This window comes from Nerophis lumbriciformis, linkage group LG02, assembly GCF_033978685.3.
Source record: "Nerophis lumbriciformis linkage group LG02, RoL_Nlum_v2.1, whole genome shotgun sequence".
Lineage (NCBI taxonomy): Eukaryota > Metazoa > Chordata > Actinopteri > Syngnathiformes > Syngnathidae > Nerophis > Nerophis lumbriciformis.
This window is the reverse complement of record NC_084549.2, coordinates 43,860,001-43,882,901: the sequence shown is the minus strand read 5'-3', so window position 1 is coordinate 43,882,901 and position 22,901 is coordinate 43,860,001. Positions and strand designations below refer to the sequence as shown.

Here is a 22,901-nt window from a genome sequence, read left to right as displayed (position 1 = left end):
ATGTGTGTGATTAATCAAGGCTAACACTGCTCTGCGAGTGCTATTTTGCGTCTTTATTTAGCGTGTCTCAAAACATTATGCAAACCTACAGAGTTACACACACAGCTGTGAGAAAGGAGGTGATCGTGTTGCAAAGACAGACAATGGACAGAGAATATTCCTTCCTGCTTGTGTGTCAACATATTTGGACTGTCAAAAATAGAAAATATTAGACATTAAAGTTGTCAAAAAACCAACATATTTTTGAATTAATCACAATTCTTGTTTGTAACAATTCTTAATCGATTTCAACAATTCAAAAATCTATTTAAATAAAATAAATTCAAAAAATATATATATGTTTTTTTTTAACTGTCCTGTCCAGCCACCGAGGCAAATCATATTGATGTATTGTTGTGCAGCACTTTGGAAACATTTTTGTTGTTTAAATGTGCTATACAAATAAAGTGGATTGGATTGGATTGATGTAAAAGATCATATCTGCTGTACAGATTAGAAAAGGGAAGTGTTGGATACTTCTTTTGCCTTATCTGTATTTGACTTCAGTAAATGTTTGGTTAGACTTTTTTTTAACAAAACCAGTTATCTTTTGGGTAATATAGAAATTCATCAGAGCTGTTTATCTATTTAATAGAGGAATGTAGTTAATCATATAACTGGCACTCAATGTTATGAAAAAAGTATTGATTTTAAATTGAAAATCGATTCTGATTTGAATCGTTACCCCCAAGAATCGAATCAAATCCAATCGTGTGGTGACATATTGTCTATTTAGTAATATCCTTTTCTAATTTTATAGCTGCTGGATGACTTAAGGGGCTCATTAAAACAAACAAAATTAATACGTTTTGGTTTCTGCTAGCATTTCCTTAAATGTCGTTCTTTTTTCATTTAGGAATATATTGTTACAATATATCTCCTATTTGAAAGAACGTCTTTAAATATGCATTTTCTTGTGTTTGGACAATTGCAGACGTTTACTGCTGTGCTGTACGCCTCCATGGACAGCGCGCCATCAGTGTGTTAAAAAAAGTTTATGTTGTCTGGATTGCAGTTCTATATTGCAGAAAATGTGTTTCAGAATATAGAAGTGTGCAGCTAGTTCACAAACATGGCACACAGGTTGGAGAGCTTGATAACAAAAATGTGAAGTGTTTCCATGGCCACAGCCAGGAGTACATGCAAAAACCTCATTTAAATAAAGCAGTCTGCACCAATTATCAATTGTACACACAGTCTTGGTACATCACAAGAACCATGCCCACTAATAGTACACGCAATTTTATAGTTTTCAAACACTGTTTACCACGTGGTATTTAGATCTCAGTAGATCACGCTAGTGCTGCACGATTAATCGACATCTAGGTTTTAATCAGTGCGATAAATAACCGAAAGAGTCTGTAGTTTTATTTTCTCCGCCATCACTGCAATTTGAGTGACAGACATGTTCGCCGATCAGAATTGTCAAGCCTCGCGTTTGTTAGTCTCTCGCTTCAAACAGGGAGAAAGACACCTCACTCTGTACGTTGCTCTCAGCACCTGAGCGCGTTTATTTAACAGTAGAATTAACTTAACGCAGTGAGCCCTGTTTTCGCTCAATCACAATCTTTGTCCCGGTGGGCGGACACTAAAGCAGGACGAGATGCTGGTTCTCAGAATATACAAAATAAAAGGAATAGTAACGGGTCGAATAGTCCAGCATTCTGGAAATGTGGCCCCAAAATATTGAAGTTGAATATCCCTGCTCTACATAGTCAATCAACACACACATTTAAATAAACAGATGTACTTTTATTGTAGCTCACCCATAACCTGTTATGATCTGTTGCCCGGATCATAGTATGTTACCGTTTATTTAGTTTTTGATTCACTTGTGGTTTAAGTTCTGTTTCAGCACCCCTGTTTTGTGTTTCTTGGTTGTCATGGGTGCTGATTGTTTTCACCTGCCTCTGATTAGTGTTCGGGACGCTCACCTGTTCCCGGGCACTAATCAGAGAGCTATTTAGTCCTGCCTGTCGCCTCACTCAGGCTGGTGCTTTTGTTTGCTCTCATGCAACGGTTACGTGTGTTACTCTGCATTCCTGAACTAAGCTTTGCCTTTTGCGTATTCTTGTGCATATGCTTTGTTTCCCTTGTGAGCTATTCCGTTAGCTTCCCGTGCTATGGGCACGCTTGTTTTGTTCATTTTTGTATGTTTTTGAATGATTTATAGAAATAAATCATTTCCTACCTGCACCTTTGTCTCCGGAGTTCCTGGTGCATTGCTTGGAAGAACAATCCGCGCATCACCATGCGACCACCACGTTACATAACCATCCATCCATCCATCCATCTTCTTCCGCTTATCCGAGGTCGGGTCGTGGGGGCAGCAGCCTAAGCAGGGAAGCCCAGACTTCCCTCTCCCCAGCCACTTCGTCCAGCTCTTCCCGGGGGATCCCGAGGCGTTTCCAGGCCAGCCGCGAGACATAGTCTTCCCAACGTGTCCTGGGTCTTCCCCGTGGCCTCCTGCCGGTTGGACGTGCCCTAAACACCTCCCTAGGGAGGCGTTCAGGTGGCATCCTGACCAGATGCCCGAATCCACCTCATCTGGCTCCTCTCGATGTGGAGGAGAAGCGGCTTTACTTTGAGCTCCTCCCGGATGACAGAGCTTCTCACCCTATCTCTAAGGGAGAGCCCCGCCACCCGGCGGAGGAAACTCATTTCGGCCGCTTGTACCCGTGATCTTCTCCTTTTGGTCATAACCCAAAGCTCATGATCATAGGTGAGGATGGGAACGTAGATCGACCGGTAAATTGAGAGCTTTGCCTTCCGGCTCAGCTCCTTCTTCACCACAACAGATCGATACAGCGTCCGCATTACTGAAGATGCCGCACCGATCCGCCTGTCGATCTCACGATCCACTCTTCTCCCACTCGTGAACAAGACTCCTAGGTACTTGAACTCCTCCACTTGGGGCAGGGTCTCTAACCCTCCATGATAATAGTTTTTCACTTGTTTATTTCTCTTTAAAATGTGTTTTCTTTGTTGTGAATTGTGTCGTCCTTTTTAGTACTCTAACAAGGTTTCATTTAAGTAGTGTGAAGAAAAACATGTTCAAAGCTCTGTTATGTATCACCTCTGAATCATTATCAGTCTTCCTTAGCGGCTCCAAATCGTTTCATTTCCATAGTGCAATTATCACAGGGGAATGGCTCACCCCGTGGTAAATTAATTTCTTATCATAGTCATTAGATACACTAAAGTGTGCGATCATTTACTGCTGTGATTATAATAGCCTCATAATGGTTTTTTAATGCATGTCTAACCTCGTGCTTCCATCACACCTTCCTCTGTGCTTCTCCCTTCCTTGCAGGTTTTGCTGTGAACCTGAACGTGATCCTGGCTAATCCGAGGGCGCACTTCAAGAGGCGGGGCTCCCAGCCGGGCATGCAGGAGTCCGACTTCCTCAAGCAAATCACCAAGGTGACAGAGTTGGAGCCCAAAGCCAACAACTGCACTCGGGTCAGTGAGAACTGTTTGTATTTAGACTGCAGCCATCTAATCTATTTCATCTAATCAAATATTTCTACTTATCTTTGACACAAGATGTTTTATTTGTGCTTCCAATTCCTACCGTGGTGTTTGTGCGTGTGTAACTTACCCTGTACGTATATTTATCCCTGCTATTGACAGCATGAGTCATGCTTCAAGCCGGTGGCCTGCTCTAAACGTAGACACACACAGCTTGAATAGGCTACAAACGCTGTTATATGACGCAGTCAATTGTACTTCTGTGTTTAGACAGCTTAGATCGATGCTGCGCACCTTAAATCACTGCAGACCCTTTTGGCGCTTGATTTTATGAAGCCACTCATCGTCCTGACAACCATCACTGAGGTGCCTTAAAGGACCTGCTGATAAATGGATTCTATTACACCTTTTCAAGGGAATCATCAACTGAAAGTCTATTGGCTCCAGTCCTGTTGTTTTGTTTGTTCAGCCAATGCTGGCATTTGTGGTTTTTAACAAATAAAAATAAGATTATTATTTATTTGGTGAGTTTACTGTTCCCCTTTACAGTATGAGAAGAAGAAAGTTTAATAATGAGATCACTACATTGCTTTTCACTGTTCTATTCACTTGTTCAAAGACACCATCTTAATCATTGATCAGGGTCATTTATCCTCTTTTTGAACAAGTTTATTAGACCTGTGTGAAGTTGGCCCCCCTTATCCTAGCAAATATTAAAATAACACTGCCATTTGTTTGTGCTGTAAAAATTGTTAATTTGTGCCGTTACGATTTTTAAGTTGTTCTAAAATAAATTTTCTGACTAGTGACGTCATCCATCAACATTGCCAAAATCTCCCCAAATGTGCCCCAAACGTTTGCGCTGCCAATTTTTTTTCTAACTGTTATAGTTATGTTATTAACGTTTTATAGTTTTACGTTAACGTGTTATTAACATACTTGCCAACCTTGAGACCTCCAATTTCGGGAGGTGGGTGGGGGGAGGGGGCGTGGTTAAGAGGGGAGGAGTATATTTACAGCTAGAATTCACCAAGTCAAGTATTTCATATATTTATATATATATATATATATATATAAGAAATACTTGACTTTCAGTGAATTCTAGCTATATATATATATATATATATATATATATATATATATATATATATATATATATATATATATATATATATACATATATATATATATATATATATATATATATATATATATATATATATATATATATATATATATATATATATATATTTATTTTATATATATATATATATATATATAAATAAGAGAAATACTTGAATTTCAGTGTTCATTTATTTACACATATACACACACATAACACTCATCTACTCATTGTTGAGTTAAGGGTTGAATTGTCCATCCTTGTTCTATTCTCTGTCACTATTTTTCTCACCATGCTGAACACCCTCTCTGATGATGCATTCTGCTTTGTCTCCTGGTTGTGTGCACAGTTGTGCACTGCACTCTCTAAAAGCCCTAGATGTTATTGTCACATATGCATGTACAGTAGATGGCAGTATTGTCCTGTTTAAGAGTGTCACAACATTGCTGTTTACGGCAGACGAACTGCTTTACGGTAGACGAAAACGTGACTGCTGTTGTTGTGTGTTGTTGCCGCGCTGGGAGGACGTTAATGAAACTGCCTAACAATAAACCCACATAAGAAACCAAGAACTCTCCCTCAATCATTCTACAGTTATAACGTGATTGGGCAGGCAAGCTGTTTGTATTGTGGGAAAGCGGACGTGAAAACAGGCTGTCGACACGTCACTCAGGTTCGTATGGAGCTGGAGGGGGCGTGGCCTCCAGCTCCGCCTGAATTTCGGACGATTTTCCGGAAAAAATTTGTCCCGGTAGGTTTTCGGGAGAGGCGCTGAATTTCGGGAGTCTCCCGGAAAATCCGGGAGGGTTGGCAAGTACGGTTATTAATCATAGGCAGCCTCCAACATTGTCAAAACCTCCTCTAATTTGTCCCATTCGTTTGTGCTACATTTGTGCTGGTTTGTGCTGCAAAAATGTTATTACAATGTTTATGTTTTTAATATTTGAGTTTTTATGTTATTAATGTATTACTCTTTAGAAGCCCCCCAACCTTGTCAAAATCTCCCCAAACTTGTCCCAAACATATGTGCTACGTTTGTGTTGGTTTGTTCTGCTAGATTTTTTCTTCTATTATTTTTATGTTATTAATGTGTTTGTCACGATCGGCCTGAGCCGGAGTAGGACCACAACGCAGAGACGAAAATAAATAAGAATAATAACCAAAAGCGCATTCAAAAAGGAGTGGGGAAAAACAATTGGGGATACACACAAAATGTGTGTATAAACGGAGGTTGCACACAAAAGGTGTGCAGAGAAACAAGTTTACACTACAGGAAGGAGGAGATGTACTGGGAGGAGGTAGCAACAGGAATCAACTGGCGCCAAGGGAATGGACTGGAAAGCGTATGTAGTCAGGCAGAAATGGGTATCAGGTGTGCTCGAATGTGGCGACGCCCCGTAGCCTGAAAACCAGGCACTGCAACGTAAAAAAGCAGAAATCTGCCAGATCATGACAGCCAACGTTAAGCCCCGAGATGACAGCCAGTCCACTTGTCCAGGTTGATAAGTGTGGGATGGTATCCTGTGGCGAGCTGCCAGTCTATGGCAGCCGTCCAGGAAAAAGCTCCTGTTGTATCCCGCCACACCCGATGAGCTTGGCGAATGTGTTGTTGGACGGATGGAATTACCAATTCCGACTCCTGGGAAGGAAAAAGAGGCGGCTGGTAACCGTAGACGACTTTAATAGGACATATACCTGTGGCCGAGGAGGTGAGGGAATTGTGAGCGTACTCCACCCAAAGGAGGTGTGAGGACCAGGACAAAGGGTGTCGGTGAAGAGCCGCCTCCAGGTCCTGGTCAGCCTACTCCGTCTGGCCGTTGGTCTGGGGAAGATATCTCGACAAAAGGCTCCGGGTGGCCCTTAACGCCTTGCAAAAAGCCTTCAATACTTGGAAAGCGAATTAGGATCCCCTGTCAGAGACCAGGTCCAGAGGGACACCATGAATGCGGAAAACGTGCTTGACCAGTAGTTGAGCACTCTCCAGGGATGTAGGTAGTTTAGACAGGGGAAGGAAGTTTGCCATCCTTGAAAATCAGTCGATCAAATTGAGAATGAAAGAGTAGCCCCGGGAAGCTGGAAGGCCTGTAATGAAGTCCGATGGAATGTGGGACCATGGTCATGACGGACTGGGTTGTGTTCTTCTTTGACGCTGTGCCATCAGGAGAGTAGACCTCACGTCAGGAAGACATTGAAAAGGGAAAAAAGGGAAATAAAACAAATGTGACATTGTCCTTCCTCAGTGTAGCAACATGAGACTCCGTAAGTTTTCTGTCATAGCTAATTATTTTTTCCTTTTAAACACTGTCGTCACCATAAAACGTAGCATAAAGTGTCGTAACTCGAGGACCGCTAGTATGCACATTGTGGTGTTAAAGGGGAACATTATCACAATTTCAGAAGGGTTAAAACCATTAAAAATCAGTTCCCAGTGGCTTATTTTATTTTTCGAAGTATTTTTCAAAATTTTACCCATCACGCAATATCCTTAAAAAAAGCTTCAAAGTGCCTGATTTTAACCATCGTTATATACACCCGTCCATTTTCCTGTGACGTCACACAGTGATGCCAATACAAACAAACAGCAAGGTATAGCGACATTAGCTTGGATTCAGACTCGGATTTCAGCGGCTTAACACTGTCTGATAAGATAATTACTAACAACTATGAACTAGGTTTACAGCATATGAAATACATTTGGCAACAACATGCACTTTGAGAGTGCAGACAGCCCATTTCAGGCGCGCTAAGAACATATATTTTTCCATGATTTCAGCATTCAGGTTAACCATACCTAAATAGACACAAAATACTGCATTACACAAGACTACCCGAATGTACTCGAATGATTGAAAAAAATAAATGTTTTTAAGCTAAATTATTGGTAAACACAGTTTATGTATAATAATTTACGTAAAACCGCGAGTAATGAATAAAGTTTTCATCAATTAATATATTCTGTAGACATACCCTCATCCGCTCTCTTTTCCTGAAAGCTGATCTGTCCAGTTTTGGAGTTGATGTCAGCAGGCCAGGGAAGCTAGGGTCGATATTCTTCTCTTGATCATCTTCGGTGGCATAAGGGACGGTGTGAGCTAAGACATCCAGGAGGTTTAGCTCGCTCGTCTGCAGGAACAAACTGCCGCCATTGCTTGCCATGCTACCGAATTGTCCCTGAATTGCTCACACACTCCGGCAGATTCAATGGGGGTCTGGCGGCAGATTTCTTTGACTTTATCGTTGGAAATGCATCTGCTTTGAGTGTCGCAGGATATCCACACATTCTTGCCATCTCTGTCGTAGCATAGCTTTCGTCGGTAAAGTGTGCGGAACAAACGACTGACCATTTCGTCGGCTTTTCCACACCCTCGTATTTTGAACAAATTTCGTCCAATTTCTTGCCACTTTCGCATCTTTGGGCCACTGGTGCAACTTGAATCCGTCCCTGTTCGTGTTGTTACACCCTCCGACAACACACCGACGAAAGTGAGAAAATGGCGGATTGCTTCCCGATGTGACGTCATGTTGTGACGTCATCGCTCCGAGAGCGAATAATAGAAAGGCGTTTAATTCGCCAAAATTCACCCATTTAGAGTTCGGAAATCGTCTTTTTTCTGCAACATCAAGGTATATATTGACGCTTACATAGGTCTGGTGATAATGTTCCCCTTTAATAACAACACCAGTCCATTAAAGTAATATTTAAAGCACGGAAATTTGCGGCTATTAATGTTCCAAAAATTATCTGTCATATCTAAATAGATAAAACCAACACACAATAAATCCAAACTTTGAACTGTTTGTTCGTTAATGGTCCTTGCAACATTCCAAGTCAAATATGAGTTAACCTGTGAGGCATCCAAGCACATGGGTACACAGCAGAGGTGTGGACTCGAGTCACATGACTTGGACTCGAGTCAGACTCGAGTCATGAATTTGATGACTCGACTTGACAAAATGTAAAGAGACTTGCAACTCGACTTAGACTTTAACATCAATGACTTGTGACTTCACTTGGACTTGAGCCTTTTGGCTTGACATGACTTGACATGACTTGCCACTTTCCCCAAAATCCAAAACTTAAAAAGTTATTTGGGAGCGCTCCGTATTTTTCATTTTCTTCGTCCGTCTATCAGCGTGTTGTTCCTGTCAGCTGGTGTGCTGTCAGTACAACAGCCAATCAAATTAGATCTACGTTGTTTTCATCACACAGCATTCATCCAATCAAATTGCAGGAGAACCAATGAGGAAGAGTTGTCCAACAACGTGCCAGTGATAAACAATTATGTTAAAGTTGGTTTCGTTTGGGTATAAAAACTACGACTTGGTCAACAAAAAACGAATTGCCGTATGCAAATCACGCAGTTCGAATATTACAGACGGAGACGCAACAACTTCCAACTTCGTTCGACATTTGAAGTTGCACAAAGAAAGGTAAGTTTTGAATGTAAGATAACGTTTATTAGCTAAGTAACGTGACTTTTATTTGCTGTGTAGTTAAATCAGTGAGGCTGCAAACTCACTGCTAACGTTATAACCATAGACATCTTATAAGTAGACGCAGCATAGAGCGCTACTGCCTACTGGCGCAGACGAGGCGCGGGGCCGCCATCTTGGAGTGGTGATCCGCTCCACTCAGTGCAATTCATTTGGCAGGAGCGATGAACTGTCAGCGCATTTAATTCATCTTACCTCACTGAATACCACTGATTTTCACGGGCTTTTTTGTCATACGTGTAGCTATGATAACAGACACATGTTTTGGCGTGTTTTATTATTCATAGTTTGCTTAACAGTAATATAATATTCTTATACGCTATAAGCAGTGTTGGGACTAACGCGTTACAAAGTAACGCGTTACTGTAACGCCGTTAGTTTCGGCGGTAACTAGTAATCTAACGCGTTATTTTTTTTTATTCAGTAATTTAGTTACCGTTACCAAATGATGCGTTACTGCGTTATTTTACGTTACTTTTGATGTAGTATCGGCTAGAAACAGAAGCGCTGCGGTGTCGCGTTCTTCTGAATCTTCCTCTGTCACAAGCCGGAGAGAAGAAAAGAGGCGCGGTCTATGTGTGTGTGTGTGGGGGGAGGTGATCCGCGGTTTGATATATGAAACAAACAAAAAAAAGTTGTTGGCACGTTCAGTCCACACACAGCGTGGTCATGGCGAGCGGAGTAACGGAGGAGCTTGAACGCCCCCGCCATTGAATCGGTGTGTTTATAAGTGCAGACTCGGTTGTGCAAAACGAGGGTTTTAAACACATGCTGAACGTGCTTGAACCACGTTACGACATCCCGTCGCGCACCCACTTCAGCAATAAGATTGTGCCAGATCCTTATGAGCAGGAGAAGAAAAAAGTTGTGGATGAACTATCCCGAGCATCATCTGATGCGCTCATGACAGACGGGTGGACGTCCAGCGGAACTATAAGCGCTCACTTCATCACAGCAGACTGGGAGATGAGAAGACACGCCCCCTCTACGAGAGTCACCTTGCGCAGGTACTGACACAAGCAGTAGAGGAATGGAAGATAAAGATATCCCAGTCATACGTGATAATGCCAAAAATCAAATAATTACAGAGAATGAGGCAGGACTGGGACCACAGATAGGTGCTTTGCACATGTAGTGAATTTGGCATCACAGAAGGGAATCTCAGTCAATAGGATGGAGCGCCTCTTTGGGAGGATCAGGAAGGTTTCTTACTTCCACCCAAGCACAACAGCTGCTCATGTGCTTAAGACAAAGCAAGAAATGCTAAAGCTGCCTGCTCATACATGATGTCCCAACGAGGTGGAACTCCACTTATGATATGTTGGAGCAGCAGGCAGCTATATACTCTGCATTGACCCACAACACCCTGAAGACAAATGTCACCCTGTCTGATGATGATGTGAGAGTGGCAGATGAGGTCCTCCAGGTGCTTAAAAGTGTTCCATCTCTACTGAGCACTGAAACTTCACCATCTGTGTCAATGATCCTGCCACTGAAAACAAGGATTCTACAATCCATGGCTCCAAGTGTGGAAGACAGCAGCATCACTCCAGATGTCAGCCTTTATTTCACGACCTATGTTTCAAGGAAGATGATGTTTCTTCTTATGTTGCACTTAAACTTGTTTTTTATTAATGGTCATTGGTCCAAGTTTAAAGAAAGGAGGAATGCCTTTTTATGTTGCACTGTTTTTCATTCTTTATGTTAAAAGGAAAATAAAAATGTATGTCAAGTTGATCAACAGATTGTATTATTCTCCAGTGCAATAACAGTACTGAAATGAAGGCTAAAAGGGCATTAATGGGAGCTTTAAAAAAAAAAGAAGAAAAAAAGAAGTAACTAAATAGTTACTTTTCACAGTAACGCATTACTTTTTGGTGTAAGTAACTGAGTTAGTAACTGAGTTACTTTTGAAATAAAGTAACTAGTAACTGTAACTAGTTACTGGTTTTCAGTAACTAACCCAACACTGGCTATAAGTGACCAGACGTCCGAGATCAAAACTGGGAATATAATCCCAGAGAAGGGGGAAAAAAATGGTAAACTATTTTTAAGTTGAAGAAACAATATGATTAGGTTATATATACATGCGTATATCCTACATAAACAATGTATGAATACATTAGATATCTATATATCTTAGGGACCTATAGACTGTATCTCTGTTGCTGCAGCAGCAGAGAGTTTATTCTGTCTTGACACTTTGTATTGATATTTTCTATTACATTCTTCCCTTAAATGATCATGTTTGCAGTGATTGTTTTATATGTATTATTTTATGTAAGTCGCTTTGGATAAAAGTGTCTGCCAAATACTTAAACATATATAAACACCTGAAAGTCTTCATATCAGCTAAAACCACCAATCTGTTTCACTGGATTCGGAATAAAACCAAATTCTGTTTAACCCAACAATGATAGTATTTGAATATTGTTACTTGAAGACTTATTCCTGGTTACAATTATACTGTTAAGAAAGTATTGTCTTATACTTTGCCTAAAATGAGAATGCATCATAATCAGTGGCGGCTGGTGAATTTTGTTCTTGGTGGGGCTGAAAGTTTGTAAACCAAACCCCGGTAGGGGCGTCATCCTCCCCCAGAAGATTTCTTTGTGATTTTCACATACAAATATTGAAGATCTTTGATCCTTCTCAACTCTGTGCTAATATTCTTTTCACAAAATACAACCAATAGTACGTTAATGTTAAATGTTACTTGTGAAAAGTAGTCCCCCGATTCCTATTTTCAACAGTCCGCTCATTTGAGCAGGAAAATGCTGAACACCATCTTTGTTTTCTACCTGTCAACTGTCAGTTTAGCATCTTTGTTTTCTACCTTTCAACTGTCAGTTTAGGCTGCTCGCCGGCTCCTCATCAGCACTTCAAGATGGCGGCCAAATTGCTCACGTCACAGCAACCAATGCTGCGTCTACTTATAAGACGTCTATGGTTATAAAGTCATTGCAAACACGGCAATCTGTTGCATCCACTGCAGTTTGCTACCTTATTCATACTTTTTGTCAAGTGATTTTTTTTTAAGCAGGGTTGCATGAGGTACCTATACATAACGTTACGTTAGTCAATGTATCACACACAGTAACATTACGTTAGTCAATGTATCACACACAGTAACATTACGTTAGTCAATGTATCACACACAGTAACATTACGTTAGTCAATGTATCACACACAGTAACATTACATTAGTCAATGTATCACACACAGTAACATTACGTTAGTCAATGTATCACACACAGTAACATTACGTTAGTCAATGTATCACACACAGTAACATTACGTTAGTCAATGTATCACACACAGTAACATTACGTTAGTCAATGTATCACACACAGTAACGTAACGTTAGTCAATGTATCACACACAGTAACGTAACGTTAGACGGCGGTCAGCAGCACCGCGTATTTTAGCCACCTACAAAAAGACAAACATAGTCAAATAAAGGTCAGTTAAAATGTATACTATATTAAGAATATGTGTACATATTACATAGGGTCCTGACATCTAAAAAGTACAACTCTGTTCATTGTTATGTTCATATATTTGTTATGTTTTTCATGTGTACGCACACATAAACACACATACAGTATGAGATGAGATCAATGAGATAAGGTAAGAACAGGATAGAAACTGCTGTGGAACTAGTTACAATGCAATATGCCATGGAAATACAATGTTAACACTTTGGTGCAAATAAGTACAGTTGCACTTGTTTTTTTCAAATGTGTTTATTCTGTAAAGGAATGAGTTACATGTTTAAAATGACTCGTTAATAGTGCTATTTTGAAGTGCAATGTCAGCACTATCTTTTTCCCTGCAATTTCAAATGCACTTGTTTTAATAAATAAATACAGCGTTTTAAAAGCATACACAGTCTGTGTAAATATATTAGTCTGTGGTTAAACGACTTGAAAGGACTCGAAACTCAAAATGCAGGACTTGGGACTTGACTTGAGACTTTCCAGTCTTGACTTTGGACTTGACTCGGACTTGCCCTGTCTTGACTCGGGACTTGACTCGAGACTTGAGGGTAAAGACTTGAGACTTACTTGTGACTTGCAAAGCAATGACTTGGTCCCACCTCTGGTACACAGTACATTGGTACGCATGGGATTATCTCTCTTCTGCCATCAGATGCTGCACTCTCAAGTCCTCATTCTCTCTGCATAATTTACATCCCCTCTTTTGGAAATACATTTTGAACCCAATGGATGATTCCATGTGATGTATGCTCATGCATGAACCATAATACTGCTGGGTCGCTGAGGTCAAAGATCAACCAAACTTAATGGTGCTTCTTAATTCCAGCGACTTTCCAACATGAATATTGAATAATCTCAGAGTGCTTTTAATGCTTTTTACATGCTAAAACATTTAAACTATCTAGCTGGCTGTGGGATATCACTGCAGTACTTTTATTCTCTGTGGCGATACAAAGAGCAGAATTGGTATCTTCACAAAGTAAATGCATGTGTGTGTGTGTGTGTGTGTGTGTGTGTGTGTGTGTGTGTGTGTGTGTGTGTGTGTGTGTGTGTGTGTGTGTGTGTGTGTGTGTGGCACTGCAGTATGTCTCTAGGGGTTATACTTAATGTCTCCTGCAGGGATATGTACAAATATTCAGACCTGCTGGCTCATCATCCACAGCTGACTGCTGCGGCAGCTGCTGCTGACAGCAAACTATCGCCGTGATTATCAGGCCCATTACTTTAATGGAGCTGCCTTACAGTTAATGTGGCTGCTGGCCTTTAACAGGATGTAACATCATCAGTTCGTCACTAGCAGTGTTAAGGTTGTGAGATTGATTTGTTAAAATATACAGTAAATGTCAGAAAGTAATAACGCAACTCAATACAGACGCAGCACCTGCCGTTTAGAACCATGATGAAGTGATAGAAGAAAGGTAAACATGTAATAAACCTACATGTGGCGGCATAAGGGAAAGTAATGTACAAGTTTCACTTTTGCATCTCACTGCCTATAACTGTGGAGAGTTCAAAGACCCTCAAAGTTAGAAACAGAGGCCACACTAGGTTTTAAAGTCAGGGGGAAACTTTACCCTAATATAATCATAAAACTAACAATGTATTACAGTGGAACCTCAATTTACGAACTTAACTGGTTCTTGAACATGGTTTTCCAACCTAAACGTTTGTCTAGTTCCTCATTAGAAACAATGTAAACATGAATAACTGGTTTTAGTCTCGATAAAAGTCCCTATTTTTTTTAAAGATGTATATATATATACAGTATATATAATAATTTTCCATATACTAACTGCACAGGACTGTAAGCTGCAGATATATACGTTGTGAATAGAGTCATTGACACAGAAATATTCTGTAAAAGCTTATTTACATACTGTAATTGTTTCGAAACGGTGCCTGTAACATGGCAGTAAAATGGCTGATCAAACAAAACAGCTCTCCAATTAGTTAAACAGACTCAAGAACTCTATGGCAGTGGTTCTTAACCTGGGTTCGATCGAACCCTAGGGGTTCGGTGAGTCGGGCTCAGGGGTTCGGCGGAGCCTCCGCCACGGAGGTAAAGACACATCCGACTTATCGTGTAAATAAAAACTCCTCCCTATCAGCGTATTATGGATACCCCCAAACAATGTTCCCTCTAATTTTCCATCTGATTTGCAGGTTGTTTGATTGATCGATTGAAACTTTTATTAGCAGATTGCAAAGGAAGAGAATACATTATATGAAACAGTACAGTTTACACAGTACAGTACATATTCCGTACAATTGACCACTAAATGGTATCACCCGAATAAGTTTTTCAACTTGTTTAAGTCGAGGTCCACGTTAATCAATTCATGGTAATGTGTGTAAAGGGTGTAATTTGTTGTGAGTTCATGCACTGTGTTGGTTTTGTTCTTTGAACAAGGTGATGTTCATGCACGGTTAATTTTGTGCACCAGTAAAAAAAACATAACTTTTTCTTGAATTTGAAAAAAAAAATGTCACTAAAGAAGGGTTCGGTGAATGCACATATGAAACTGATGGGGTTCGGTACCTCCAACAAGGTGAAGAACCACTGCTCTACGGGAACATCTTGGTGAACTTACTGAGGAATTTATGAAACTGAAACAATATGAAAAGAATGCCATTGTAAGTTAATAATACTAACACAGAAACTTGTAAATGTGTTAGCCTATTAGGTAATGCTAACAACTTTTGCGTCATTACATTACGATAGCACGTACAAATATGCATGAAAACACTCCTACAGACATCACACATGGGACGGTTTAGTTTGTATAAACAGTTTTAGTTATACTGTAAAACTAATAAACGTTTGGAGTGATGAATAAAGAATCCATACGCTTAGAAACGCTAGAAAGACTAAACTGCTCGCCGGTTAAAAAATTAAAAAAACACTGCTATGAATGAAGGACACTGCAGCACCGGCAGTGAGCAATTTCTTCCAAAAGATGGCATCATACTACAAACAATGAAACACCCTCTAAGTGTTTTTGCTTTATATATATATATATATATATACCAACATAATTTATTTTGTATCCAAAACCAACACAACAGCAGCCAACTGTCAATGCATTTGTTTTACCAACCATGTTGCTACAGTAAAAAAACAAAACATGTTTGTGTCTGTGAATATTCGTGGCATTTGTTTTGAAAGTCTGGGAGTTGTTTAGTTATAAATCCTTCATAGGCGTGTGTCCTGGGTGTGCATTGTCCTCAGCTGGTGAGGCATCTTTTTCCCCCCAAAAAAGGCCCAGTGTCATCAGAGTTAAAAACTTGCTGCAGTTTAGGCCCCCTTTGCTGATAAAAGCCTTGAAGGGCTGGATAAAGTTTTGTCGGAGCTTGCAGCCTCACCACGGTGAATGCCGGCTCATCTTTTTAAACTTTTCCAACCCCCCATGGCTGAACTAAAATAGTTATTTTGTGCTGGTTCCACACGGTTCACTTTTGAACAGCTAGACCATATAAATGGCGAGCCTTTTCACAAATGTTAGCCTCAGAAATGCTATTACCTGCGAGCTGCTTCTCATTCATCCACACAAGCAACAGTTTTTCGACTTGGTCTTGCACTTTCTCTCCGTCCTTGCGAAGATGTTTTACCCCTTTGGCAAGTCAGCAACCACATAAACATCCTTTTTTGAAAATGGTTGCAACTGTGGACTTGTTTCTTCCATATTTTCCAGCCAATCCGTGTGCCATTGACTCTGCCGCCGGGGTGTGCACCTCGCATATATGTAAACAGTACGTAACATAGCCAGGACACGTACAGGAAGTGATGTCATAGGGCTTCCAGCGGCACACAAAACGAATTAATAAATGAATGAAGCATTCGTACATCGAGACATTGGTCGCACACAGATACATATGTGGCTTCATCTAAAGCAGGCCTGGGCAATTATTTAGAGAAACATTTAGAGAAAAGATGTGTCTGGGGGCCGGTATATCTATTTTTAGTAACACTAATACAAAACCTCACAATAATGTCTGATTGAATGCTAAAAACGTTATGACAGACCGCCTTAAAAACTGTAATGTAATTTTAAAATGTTCTATGAACGATAAAACACTAAATATTGACAACATATGAATGTCACACCCCCTTTCGATCAACATATTTTACAATCAAGTGAAACACAACAAAAATGCAACAAACAGTGAAATATGAACGCGAAGGGTACAAAATAAACCCACCTACAATCTGATATATCACTAAGCTTAAGAACTTTGTTGTGAAAATCTCCTTCCGCATCTGTGGAAACGCTTCCCGCCCACACTGCTTGGTGCCTCCTCTGAGCTGCTGTGACGTAGATTACCATAGTAACTAATTAGATGACCATAGTAACTAATTAGATTACCATAGTAACTAATTAGATTACCATAGTAACTGGTATATCATCCATAAGCGCAGATTCCAACCATTGAAATATTTTGTATAGTTCAAGACTTACGGTCATTAGAAAACATGACTGCACATAATAATGGCAGCTAGTTTCAATCTTAAAAATCTACAAAAAATTATTTGGGAATGTCCGGCGGACCAGATTGAAAAGCTTAACGGGCCGCATGTGGCCCCCGGGCCTTAATTTGCACAGGTCTGATCTAAAGGTTCGCAGACCGAAAAGGTCACAAATAGAGGCTAATAGAGTACATCGAGGTTCCACTGTATTAGGATTTGTATGATTATTATCAGCTAATCTCTACTCTACATGCTCCTGGAGCATTCAAAGTTCCTTTCACTGGAACTAAGGGGCCAAGCCCAACTCCTGAAAAACAACCCCACACCATAATTCTTCCTCCACCAAATTTCACACTCGGCACAATGCAGCCTGAAATGTACCGTTTTCCTGGCAACCTCCAAACCTAGACTCGTCCATCAGATTGCCAGATGGAAAAGCGTGATTCATCAGTCCAGAAAAGGCATCTCCACTGCTCTAGAGTCCAGTGGCGACATGCTTTACTCCACTGCATCTCACGCTTTGATTTGGACTTGGTGATGTATGGCTTAGATGCAGCTGCACGGCCATGGAAACGTTACTGTACGTGGGCTAATTGGAAGGTCACATGAAGTTTGGAGCTCTGTAGCAACTGACTGTGCAGAAAGTCTTTGCATTATGCGCTTCAGCATCCGCTGACCCCTCTCTGTCAGTTTACGTGGCCTACCACTTGGTGGCTGACTTGCTGTTGTACCCAAACTCTTCACTTTTCTTATAATAAAGTTGACTTTGGAATATTTAGGAGCGAGGAAATTTTACAACTGGATTTGTTGCACAGGTTAGGGCTCTGACAGTTCCACGCTGGAAATCACTGAGAGGGGCTTATTCTTTCACAAATGTTTGTAGAAACAATCTCCATGCCTAAGTGCTTGATTTTATACACCGGGCGAAGTGAGTAGGGCACCTGATTCTCATCATTTGGATGGGTGGCCAAATACTTTTGGCAATATAGTGTACCTCTCATGTTTGTCACTCCTGGATGCCTGGCTAACTTCCGTTTTGTGCTGTGAACTTACAGCATTTCTGTCATGCTGTTGTTTTTTCCTGCATCATGTGTGCATAATACTCAACTTCTGACACATTTTAGCAGTGTAAACGAGTCCTCAAGTTGCTTCAACATGCAGGAAACTGTGAAAACCAAACTGCGATGAACATCGGTCAGACGCATTGACAAAAGGAACAGTCAAATGAAGACTGTGGCATGTCAACATTAGCACCTGTGTTGAATTTTCTCATTTAATGTTGTGTATCCTTAAAAGCTGCAATGTTGTGTTCAACCAGCAGTGGTTGACATCACCTTCAAGTATCGACCTGGTAGTAACCTGCTGCCTTGCTGAGTTACCGCGCAGGAGGCATTCGTTTCACCACAGGCGATCGACAACATGTCTCTCACTGCACATTTATGTCATTTTCATCTTGGTTAAATAATTAGACTATTTTTATAGAAAGGCAGCCAACATCATCGGCTTCAATTGGTCAAATATTTTGTTGTCTTTTTGACAGCAGACTATAGGGGAGAGATTTGGTTTAAAATGTCCATCACAAACCAAATCATAGATAAGTGTGGCTCCCCTTAATGTGACATTCAATAACTGGGATGTTCCCTAATGCATTTAAGCCAAAGTCTAGTTTCCCAATTCCATCTATCTTTCTAGGTATATTCCGTGAACTGCTGGCTAAGAATATTATACAATTTTCTAACAAGAGTCTCAGAGGTCCCACAATCCTACAAAGCCTTGATTCTCGAATTTAGAAAAATGCATTTAATAAGCAAGATTATAAATCAGTCTTCATCGAAACGGGAATTTATCAACATCCTAACAGTTAGCATCCCATTGAGAGCAGACATTGTACAGTAAGTGATGTTTAGTCATGTTTTTTGGCTCTCATGAAGTCTGCAGTAATAATCAGTGAAGTAGTTGGAAGGAAAAATGTATGCGTGTGTATATATATATATATATATATATATATATATATATATATATATATATATATATATATATATATATATATATATATATATATATATATATGTCAACGTTTCTATGGTTTATCCTTTATACAGTGCTCAATGAGCGGAATATACGTTAGGTCAGGAAAATGTCATCCCTACAGGACTGTTTCGCAGGTTTCACTGCTCTTCAGGGGATTTTGAAAATTATCAATTTACTTTTTAATTAGAATGTAGTTATCAATAACATCTCATATGACATTCCGTAGTGCCACAGAATGCATTGAACAGAAAAAAGACCATAAAGAGTTAACGATGGAAGGTGTACATTACCTGAAGGACACAAGAATATGAGCTTGAAAGGAGACAAATGACACTTGTGTTTATTTCATTTGCAATGACTTTCAGCTCCCTGCTAAATTGTGTTTTGATTCTATTAGTGTCCTGGGTTTGATCCTGGGCTCGGTGTTTTTCTGTATGAAGTTTGCATGTTCTCCCCGTGACTGTGTGGGTTCCCTCCGAGTAATCCAGCTTCCTCCCACCTCCAAAAACATGCACCTGGGGATAGGTTAATTGGCAACACTAAATTCGTGGAATAGGCTCCAGCACCCCCACGACCCCAAATGGAACAAGCGTTAGAAAATGGATGGATGGATAGTGTGAGACAACCCTTCTGGAGGCGTCAGTGACGCTTCTTGCAAGTGGGTTCTTTTTCCAATTGTTCATATCCAAAACAACGCTCCATAAAAACATGCATATGTGCTCTAAAAGTATCGAGATTCAAGAATGATATCTTTACAACAAACACCAGACTTTCACATAATCACAGCGGCAAGAATAGACAAGTCAAACAATATACATTTTATAAACAATAAACATCCCCATCATAATTCACTTGAGACCAACATAGCCTTCAATTGTTTTTTTAGAAGAATAAAATGTATTTGTGGATTGGTGCTGGTGGTAGTTTATTCCAAAGAGTCCTCTGTATGTAAGTACATGGATTAGTTGAGGTTCTTCATAATGGTGGATACAAGTCACCACAGTGGGTAAGTATTTATATCAGAAAAATATGTAAGAAAATAATATATAGTGTATATAATATGTAAAACTATTAGTAAATCTGGAGATAAATGTACATACTTAAATAGGGCTGGGCGATATGGCCTTTTTTTAATATCGCAATATTTTAAGGCCATCTCACGATACACGATATATATCTCGATATTTTGCCTTAGCCTTGAATGAACACTTGATGCATATAATCACAGCAGTAAGATGATTTTATGTGTCTACATTAAAACATTCTTCTTCATACTGCATTAATATATGCTATTTTAAAACTTTCATGCAGAGAATGAAATCACAACTAAAAAAAAAAATCACTATTTTTTTCATACGGTGTTGATCTGGAAATGTTTGCCTCGGCATTTTGATGGTGTGGGCATGTGTCACCGAACGGAGATGTTGACATGCGCAGTAAGCACTCTTCATTCTCTAGCGGGTGACTTTTCAAATGGTGCTACATATTAGCAGTAATGCTACTTTTTATAGCAACGCTTTTGCCCCACACTTGACAAATTACGGTTGTCTGTTCGACATATTCCCACTTGAAGCCAAACCACTGCCAGACGATGGACCCCCTGCTGTTTTTTGGGGGAATTAATTATTCCTTCATTTGTTACCAGATTCGCACCTTCTCTCTCTCGTATTACCACTCGCACGGCTACGCTAGCATCACAGCTAACGTTACCCATGCTGCTACCTCTTTGCTGCATGAGGGTGTATACGTATGTGACGTATGACGTGACAGTATGTGACGTGTGTAAGAAGGTGCGCTTGCTGTCTGTGAGAAGGAGACACAGGAAAGAGCGAGGAGAGCCTGTAGTGTAATGCCAGCAGCTAAAAGCAACTGCGTGACAACGTATACTCGAATATCACGATACAGTCATTTTCTATATCGCACAGAGACAAACCCGCGATATATTGCGTATATCGATATATCGCCCAGCCCTATACTTACATATAGATAGATATACAATTTATGTTCATACTAAATATTGTCAACATTAGTCTTTTATAAAAAGAAGAGCAGATGAAGACAGTCTGTTAGAAGAATGACTTATTCTCAAGAATTTGATTTGAATTAAGGCACGAGCGGTAGAAAATGGATGGATGGATGGATGTTTAGTGTTATGATCAGTGTTGGGTTAGTTACTGAAAACCAGTAACTAGCTACAGTTACTAGTTACTTTATTTCAAAGGTAACTCAGTTACTAACTCAGTTACTTACACCAAAAAGTAATGCGTTACTGTGAAAAGTAACTATTTAGTTACTTCTTTTTATTTTTTTTTAATTTAAGGCTTCCATTAATGCCCTTTTAGCCTTCATTTCAGTACTGATTTTTGCACTGGAGAATAATACAATCTGTTGATCAACTTGACATGCATTTGCATCACTGAACTATGGGTTGTTCTTGTATAGCGCTTTCTTACCTTTCTAAGGAACTCAAAGCGCTTTGACACTACTTCCACATTCACCCATTCACACACACACATTCACACACTGATGGCGGGAGCTGCCATGCACGGCGCTAACCAGGACCCATCAGGAGCAAGGGTGAAGTGTCTTGCTCAAGGACACAACGGACGTGACTAGGATGGTAGAAGGTGGGGATTGATCCAGTAACCCTCAGATTGCTGGCACGGGCACTCTCCCAACTTTGCCACGCCGTCCCCTATGCTAAGCAATGTGGTCTACATACAACACACAAAGACAAAGATATGTTTCAAAGGGCCAATTTATTTTGGGCCAGAACAAATTGACAAAACTATTTTAAATAGCTGCAACATAACATACATAAGTAACAAACCGCATAATAACAACATGTCACAACATGTCACAACATAGCTGTAAACCTGGCTTCACCCAAGGAAGGCACACATGACATGATTATATGTCATGTCCCTATATACAGCACACATACTGCTATACACACGCCTAACAAGGTGTTTTTTTTTCTCAAGGAATTGTGAAATAAAATCATGTGTTCAGGAGATCAACACTGTACTGAAGCCCAGAACACTACGCAGTTACCCAGTTTTAGTTTAGAGAAAAGGAAATATTGGCCTGGCCCACGAGGATCCCTCTTTATGTTTGTGAACTTTATAGTCTATACATTTAGAGTGATGTGATAATCAAACACTCTAGAAGTCTGGAATGAAACAGTATATAAGAGAATTGACCGAGTGTGTACCTTCAGTGATGAATGATGAGCAGAGGCAGAGTTTTGAGTGTTTTCTTTAGCTTGCTTTCCATGTTTATGTACTCACTGTCCATTGTGTCCAGCTGCCTGAAATCGGGTGACTCCACTGTAGAAATAGCCTGCATGTCTTCTAGCACACACGCTGCAATGGCTCTATCAATGTTGTCCTGGCTGTGTCTCTCTTTACTAGCTTCGTCCAAGCATGTTGCTTTTGTAGGTGTTTCAGCAGATTTGAATTGCTGTTTTGGGTAGTAGCTAGGATCTTTGATCCAAGACACAACTTACATTTAACTAAAATGTTATTTTCTTTGTGCTCGACAAAAGAAAACTAGTGAGAATATCTCCATGTTAAGAAACTCGGCTTCGGCTCCGCCATGTCTTGTTAGTATACACAGACACGCCCCTCCGCCCCACACACACACTCATACAGAGCGTCGGCGCGCCTCTTCCTTGTGACACAGAAACATTCAGAAGGACGACACTGCAGCAATAAAACACACTCAGATATTCTCAGTTCCTAGCCGATACTATATAAAAAATAACGTAAAATAACGC

General features: G+C 40.2%; 1 protein-coding gene across 1 annotated transcript in view; it reads left to right on the top strand.

Annotated features, from left to right (window-relative positions):
• Window positions 1-22,901, top strand: part of b3gat2 (beta-1,3-glucuronyltransferase 2 (glucuronosyltransferase S)) — a 186,859-nt gene that overhangs the window by 153,892 nt on the left and 10,066 nt on the right. Inside the window, exon 3 of the mRNA XM_061963512.2 lies at window positions 3,353-3,501. Coding sequence (XP_061819496.1) covers window positions 3,353-3,501 — 149 coding nt within the window. The remainder of the gene's footprint in view (window positions 1-3,352; window positions 3,502-22,901) is intronic.